The following is a 7737-nucleotide window of genomic DNA, read 5'->3' as shown; positions in this document are numbered from 1 at the left end:
TACAGGCGCCCGCCACCGCGCCCGGCTAATTTTTTGTATTTTTAGTAGAGACGGGGTTTCACTGTGGTCTCGATCTCCTGACCTTGTGATCCGCCCGCCTCGGCCTCCCAAAGTGCTGGGATTACAGGCTTGAGCCACCGCGCCCGGCCGATTCTATTATTTTTTAAAAAGATGTATTTCTTATCTGATCAATGACCCATCTATTTTATTTGAAGATGTTGGAAAAAAACAAAAAACAGAAAAAACAAAAAAAACCCACTTTTTCCTCTTCAACTTGTGTCCTGTCTTCGAAGTCCTAAAAATTAACTGGCAATAGACAGACACAGGAGAAAAGACAAAGTTTATTTACACATTCAAGGAGGAGCTTCCAGTAACAGAAAACTCAGAAGTAAAGGTTTATATACCTCAACTTAACAGAAAGGAAGTTTTCAGGGTTTCAGTAGGAGAGTTTGTAAGTTTCGATTGGGTTGTTTTCTGTTTTTGAGACAAAGTCTCAGCGCTGTTGCCCAGGCTGGAGTGCAGTGGCACAATCCCGGCTCATTGCAGCCTCTTCCCATGCTCAAGCAATCCTCCCACCTCAGGCTCCCGAGTAGCTGGGACTACAGGTGCACACCACCATGCCTGGCTAATTATTATTGTTGTTGTTATTATTATTATTGTAGAGAGCTCACTATGTTGCCCAGGCTAGTCTTGAACTCCTGGGTTCAAGCAATCCTCCCACCACCTCAGCTTCCTAAAGTGCTCGAATTACAGGCTGAGCCACCGTACCTAGCCCATTGGGTTTTTTGGTGCTAATGGTAATGGGACAGTCTATCTTCCTGGCAGCTGAATACTCTGAGAGGCTGTTAATGGCACCATGTTTTCGGGAGTTTCTGCTTTAGTCAGATAAGAGAAGTTTCATTAAGATTTCTTTCTACCTCTTCTGTAGCTCAATGTTTTCACTTAAAAACAATACGTCAACTCTGGGGGTCAAAGTGTGTCCCCACGGTGGAAAAGTTCTTGTCCCAATCTCTACAGGGAGGAACCGATCTGAAATCTTGGGATAAGTCTTAGCATGTCCATCGTGATTGAGGTATAGGCAGTGGTTCAGGGCACCGAGTTAGCGATTCTAGGTAAGCAAGACCACGTCAAGAAGTGGTTCGTCCAGAAGTTCGTGAGAAGGCAGAAACGAGGGAGAGTGACAATCGTTGTTCTTTAAGAGGGCGCGGTGGTGGAGGAGAAAGTTACACATCGGTCCTGGACCGGGCAGACCACGATTTGGGGCTTGGGGACGCGATCTGGGGAACCTCGGTGGCATCTGAGCTCCGCTTGATGCCAGTGCGTGTTTGTGCAAGTTACTTCCTCAAGTTCGGGGTGAGGATAATAATATCTACAGTATGGAGTTGCTGGGAAGATTTACTACCAACGGAGGCAGAGCGCACGGCTCGCAGGAAGCGCTCGCTAGGGTCTGCTCTTTCCGGGAATGGGTGGGGTGCGCACTCCTCAACAGGGCTCCCAAGACTTGCGTCACACGCCTCAGTCGGCTGGCTTATAAAAACACCGGCCAGAGCCCCAAGATCGCTTTTAGTTTCTCTTCTTTCTAAAGAAGCCACGCGGAGCCCGGCTGGGGAACCTCACCCTCGCCGAGCCTAGAACCGAGAGCGGCCACCCCAGGCGGTCACCAGCGGATTTGCCCGCGCGTTCTCTTTCTTTCCACCCAGTTGCCCTTGCGGCCGGCTGTAAACCTGCCACTAGGACCCGGTCGGTGAGAGCTAGCCTGTTGACCTGAGAGCGGAGAGTGGATCGCTGGGCTGGACTAACGGCGACGGAGAGCGCGCCCTCGCTGACTCCGGGCGCGCCCAGCAGGAGCACCGCCCGCGCCCGCCCCTGTACACTTGTAAGTTTCGATTTCCGCGGAACCGAGTCCCGCGCCGCGGCGGAGCCAGCACAGCCAGCGCGCCATGGCGGACCCGGAGGTGTGCTGCTTCATCACCAAAATCCTGTGCGCCCACGGGGGCCGCATGGCCCTGGACGCTTTGCTCGAGGAGATCGCGCTGTCTGAGCCGCAGCTCTGTGAGGTGCTGCAGGTAGCCGGGCCCGACCGCTTTGTGGTGTTGGAAACCAGCGGCGAGGCCGGGATCACCCGATCGGTGGTGGCCACCACTCGAGCCCGGGTCTGCCGTCGCAAGTACTGCCAGAGACCCTGCGATAACCTGCATCTCTGCAAGCTCAACTTGCTGGGCCGGTGCAACTATTCTCAGTCGGAGCGGTAAGTGCACCCGGAGGGAGGGGCGCTGTCCGCAACCCTGGTCTGGGTGGACTGTCCAGGCGGGCACTGTTCTGGGAGGGGCACGGCCTCGCCGGGACCCCGCACCTGACAGCCTCTGCCTTCAGCCACTCCCTTCTCTGCTCCCCTCTGGGAGCCCCTGCAGGACCCGCGCTTCTACGGTTCCCTTCCTTCCGGCACCTCCAGACCTTTTTTCGAGAATGGCTAAAATGCTAGTGCCTAGCGGAGACCAGGCTCAACCTCTACCCCTTTCCCGGCCCGCCCGCACCAATCAGAAGAATAAAGTGCTCTGGAGCCAGCCAGGGCCTAGAGAAGCGGGAGGCAGGGTTGGGAAGGAAGGAAAGAGCCTCTACTCTTTGGTATCTTGAGTCTTTCCCTCCCTGCTACCTTCTTCCCTAGACGTGGCGGAGCCAGCAACCAGCCGCGCTGGGCCCCCTGTCCGTCTCCGCCAGAGCGAGCCGCAGGTCTCTCTGCTTGTCCCTCCCTTCCTGGTCACCCCCATGCCCCTCATCACCGCTTTTCTGATGCCTGGCGCTTAACAGGGGTAGTCTTTTTCCAGGTTCCTGAATCTGTAGCAGCCGCGGGCCTTCCCTCCGGGTGGTCTCTCCACGGTGGCGCGCGCAGTTGACCACCTGCCTTGGGACAACTCTCTTAAATCGGTTGGAAGCAGTGCGGCTTACCTCTCGGGCCGCTGCTAATGTTTCCATTTGCCTTTTTTTTTTTTTTCGTCTAAATGCAGGTGTGCTGCAAGGTTTGGGTTAAGCCTCTTGAGTGATTTTCTTCCCAGTTTCTCACTAAGAGAGCTTGCTCCCTCGGGGACAGCTGCACATCTGAAAAGATGGCTTCCAGGTCCACATTCGCTGTCCAGGCCTTTCCCTTGATCCCAGGCCCTTCCTCTCCCGCATGTGTCCTGTCCATAGAGTCAAACTCATCTTTTCCCCCAGGGGGGGTCTTAATCCTCTTCCTCACAATCTGTCATCACCAAATCCTTTTTGTGAAGTCTCTTTCCCGTCTTGGCGGGTTCCGCCTTCCCATCTCATTTCTCAATGAACTGAATGAATGCCTTGTGGAATTAATCAATGGTTCTCTCTGGTCAGTCTTTCCTTCCACCCTTTCTGTCACTATGTGCTTCTGCTCAATTACTTTTCTCGGTAGAGTACTTTTTACACTTGGCCCATTCTTAAACACTTTGAATTGTATCCCAGGGTTTAAAATGGTGGTCAGCAAACTTTTTAGGCTGGAGTTCAGTGACTCCACCTCGGTTCACTGCAACCTCCACCTCCCGGGTTCAAGCGATTCTCCTGCCTCAGCCTCCCGAGTAGCTGGGATTACAGGCACGCGCCGTCGCACCTGGCTAATTTTTGTATTTTTAGTAAAGACAGGGTTTCACCATGTTGGCCAGGCTGGTCTCGAACTCCTGACCTCAGGTGATCCACTTGTCTTGCTCAGCCTCCCAAAGTGCTGGGATTACAGGTGTGAGCCACCTCGTCCGACCCGGTCAGCAAACTTTTGATCACGCACCTAACTTACAAAAACTCCAGTCACTCACCCCCAGTATACGTTTAATAAAACACACAAAGGTAAGTGTTTTAGATGGATGAGGTAGAGGACACAATATATTTTTTAAAAAAATTTCTTTACAGCAAAAACCCTTTCAGCTCACTCTAACGTTTTTAAAAAGTTCTTGAATGTGTTCCTTTATTTAAAAATTTCTTTAATATGTTGTGAGGCAATAATTTGAAGGTTATTTCTGAGTTGCTGGGAGTTATGGGTATTGAGGAAATCATCTAAGTTGTCGCTGGTCACCGAAGAAGTATCTGAGAAGGAGAAGAGAGCAGAGGGCGGGGATAGAAAAGGAAGGAACATTCTAGCATGTTCTAGCACTACACCAAATAACATGGTTGGAAGGCTTTGTTATGATTTTTCTGTTACTATCTTTTCTATTATGACAAATTCCTCACCAACTAGTGTTGACTTTTAGTTTGAAATACATATGCTTTTTATTTTTTTATTTCTTACTATGGATATTTTCAACATACTCAAAAGTAGAGAGAAAAAAATGATGAAGCCCCTTGTACTCATCATTTCATTTAAACAGTTTTCAAAATATGGCCAGTTTTGTTTCATTTGTTCTCCCTATTCCCCGTATGTCCCCAACTCCAATGTGTTATTTTAAAGCAAACCTCAGCAACCATTTGATTACTAAGTACTTTAGTATCTCTAAAAGATAAGAACTGTTTTATTAACATAATACAGTACAATAATCACATTTTTATAAAAAAAATTACAATTTAATATCATCTAATATCCAGTTGGTATTCAAATGTCCCTGATTGTCTTATATCCAACTTGTATTTTCAGGAAAAAGCCTACGTAGACATAATCCTTTAAAAAATTTATTTTTTATTTTTATTTTTTTACTTTTTGAGATAGGGTCACCCAAGGCTGGAGTGCAGTGGCCTGATCTCAGCTCACTGCAAACTCTGCCTCAGGTTCAAGCATTCTACTGCCTCAGACTCCCAAGTAGCTGGGATTATAAGTGTGTGCCACCATGCTTGGCTAATTTTTTGTATTTTTAGTAGAGATGGGGTTTCGCGATGTTGGCCAGGCCGGTCTCAAACTCTGAGCTCAAGCCATCTGCCGGCCTAGGCCTCCCAAAGTGCTGGGATTTCAGTCCTAAGCCACTACCTTGCCTGACTTATAATTGTTTTCATATGTTACATATCTAACATTTAAATACTTAGTTTCAATTTGTTGCAGGCAATACACTTCGAAATTTTAGTTTTATGGATTTTATTATGGTATATTTTTCCCTGGTTTGAAATAGCAAAATTGTTTTAAAGTCGTTAATTGGGTTGTTAACCCCCACTTTTATAAGAATATATATAATATAGGGATTATTTGGTCTATCTAAATTTGGATGGGCCCTCCAGAGAATTCAATAAAGTTTATTTTTTTTTAGTAGAGTGATAAAATCTTATTTCCTAACGTTTATTGGCCGAGCCATATTTTTAATTCGTTTTACATCACTTTTGAATTTAGGAATTACAAACTTTTAATCTATTAATGTATAAAATGTTCTAATAAGGACCTCTGGGAGAATTTTTTTTTTTTTTTTTTTTTTTTGCCCTCGGGTCCTAGAAAACATGTTTTTTTTTCCTCCCTAAGTATGTTTTAAAAATATTCTCCTCTCAGCAAGTTATAAAACCTTGTCTTCCAAAACTGCCACTTGTGAGTTTGAGGACTTTCTTTGTAGATTACCAGTTAATGGGGTCTGTTAACTAATTGCTACCCATCTTTTTTTTTTTTTTTTTTTTTTTTTTTTTTTTGAGGCAGAGTCTCGCTCTTTCGCCCAGGCTGGAGTGCAGTGGCGAGATCTCGGCTCACTGCAAGCTCCGCCTCCCGGGTTCACGCCATTCTCCTGCCTCAGCCTCCTGAGTAGCTGGGACTACAGGCGCCCGCCACCACGCCCGGCTAATTTTTTGTATTTTTTAGTAGAGATGGGGGTTTCACCCTGTTAGCCAGAATGGTCTCGATCTCCTGACCTCGTGATCCGCCCACCTTGGCCTCCCAAAATGCTGGGATTACAGGCGTGAGCCACTGCGCCCGGCCTGCTACCCATCTTGATGTTACTATCAGTTCAGTAAACTGGTCTCTGTTTACAGGGGGACGATTTGCATTGTGCTGGGTGTATAAAATTTTGTCTGTGGTACTATTATTTATAGATAGGATTTATCCTGTCCTGTAATTTCTGTCTTTTCTTTTGCAATGTTTTTAGTTATACATTTTAGTTGACAACAGGGCTTGCTTCGATGTTGGATAATTGTTTTGGTGAATCGGTTTGGATATTTCTATTTGCTTTGCTGAAATATATGCCCACACAGGGAGTTCTAATCCCAGTTCTGATGCAAAAATAATCACTATTTATCGAACAAATAACTATGTGCCAGCCACTATGATAAGCACTTTGGAGATGATATCCAGGTTAGTCTTTAGGGTAGCTCCTAAGGTAGTATTTTAAGTCCCATCCTTATTATAGGAAACTCAGGCATAGAGTTTTTCAGAAATCTACTGAAAGTAACATAACTAGAAGCTGGCAGGATTGGTATTTGAATCTAGATCTGCACGACTTCTTTTTTTTTGTTTTTTTTTCTTTTTCTTTAGAAATGAGGTCTTGCTTTGTCACGCAGGCTGAAGTGCAGTGGCAGGGTCATAGCTCACTGCCACCTTGAATTCCTCGAATTTCTGGCTCAGATGATCCTCCTGCCTCAGCCTCCTGAGTAGCTGGGACTACAGGTGGGCACCACCACGTCCGGCTTGCTTTTTTTTTTTTTCCCCCGAGACAGAGTCTCACTTTGTCGCCCAGGCTGGAGTGCAGTGGCGTGATCTTGCTACAACCTCGGCCTCCCGGGTTCAAGGGATTCTCCTGCCTCAGCCTCCCAAGTAGCTGGGATTACAAGCATGAGCCACCACACCCAGCTAATTTTTGTATTTTTTAGTAGAGATGGGATTTTGCCATTTTCCCTGGGCTGCTCTCAAACTCCTGGGCTTAAGCGATCTTCCCATCCTCCCAAAGTGCAGGATTACAGGCATGAGCCACCGCTCCTGGCCTTGCTTGATTTTTTTTTTTTTTTTTTTTTTTGTGGTGACAGAGTCTGGCTCTGTCCCCAGGTTGGAGTGCAGTGGCGTGATCTCGGCTCACCGCTGTTTCCACCTTCTGGGTTCAAGCGATTCTCCTACCTCAGCCTCCCGAGTAGCTGGGACTACAGGCGCCTGCCACTACGCCTGGCTAATTTTTTTTCTTTTTTGTATTTTAGAGACGGGGTTTCACTATGTTGCCCAGGCTGGTCTCCAAATCCTGAGCTCAGGCAATCCGCCCACCTCGGCCTCCCAAAGTGCTGGGATTACAGGCGTGAGCCACCACACCCAGCCTTGACTTCTTAACTAGCTACTTCCATTGTCCAGTAACTATATGAAGTTATTAATTCAAAATTTTTTTTTGCCTGCATGATTTCTGTTTAACTGTTTCAAGCAGGCTGCCTAAGCGTCTTTACCTTGCTTTGTGGTTTTTGCCAGTGTGGGTGTTTCCTCTGGGTTCTTTCCTGTTTGTGTCTTTCCTTTTCGGTTAGTTCACATTTTGGGTGGGGGTGGGTAGATGGGAAGAGGACTAGTTGACTATTTCGCAAATTGGATAGAATACTGAAAAACGCAAAGAATAATATAACAAGCACCAGAGAATATTTATTCTGAACCCATACAAGTTATAACTCCCCTCCTAGAATAAATAAGTGTTCACATTTTTCAATTCTGCTCCTCTTTTAAAATATAGTAAACAATCATAACAGACCTAAGGTTATTTTTTTCTCATCCCCCAGTCTCATTTCCCTCTTTCCTAAGAAGTAGCTTCAATCATGATTTTGGTGTGTATCTTGCTCTTCCATGATTTTATAACTTCCTCATATATATTTTTA

The 7737-nt window shown here is 46.5% G+C and overlaps 1 protein-coding gene across 2 annotated transcripts in view; it reads left to right on the top strand.

Moving 5' to 3' along the window:
• Positions 1 to 328: 328 nt before the first annotated feature.
• The window catches only part of ZC3HAV1 (zinc finger CCCH-type containing, antiviral 1), a 74400-nt gene continuing 66991 nt past the window's right edge, over positions 329 to 7737 (top strand). For both annotated transcript variants that reach the window (XM_015135016.3, XM_015135015.3), the window contains exon 1: positions 329 to 2248. In XM_015135016.3, the coding sequence (XP_014990502.3) occupies positions 1941 to 2248 (308 nt within the window). In that variant the 5' untranslated portion in view covers positions 329 to 1940. The remainder of the gene's footprint in view (positions 2249 to 7737) is intronic.

This window comes from Macaca mulatta, chromosome 3 (assembly GCF_049350105.2).
Source record: "Macaca mulatta isolate MMU2019108-1 chromosome 3, T2T-MMU8v2.0, whole genome shotgun sequence".
Lineage (NCBI taxonomy): Eukaryota > Metazoa > Chordata > Mammalia > Primates > Cercopithecidae > Macaca > Macaca mulatta.
This window is presented reverse-complemented; position numbering and strand designations above follow the sequence as displayed.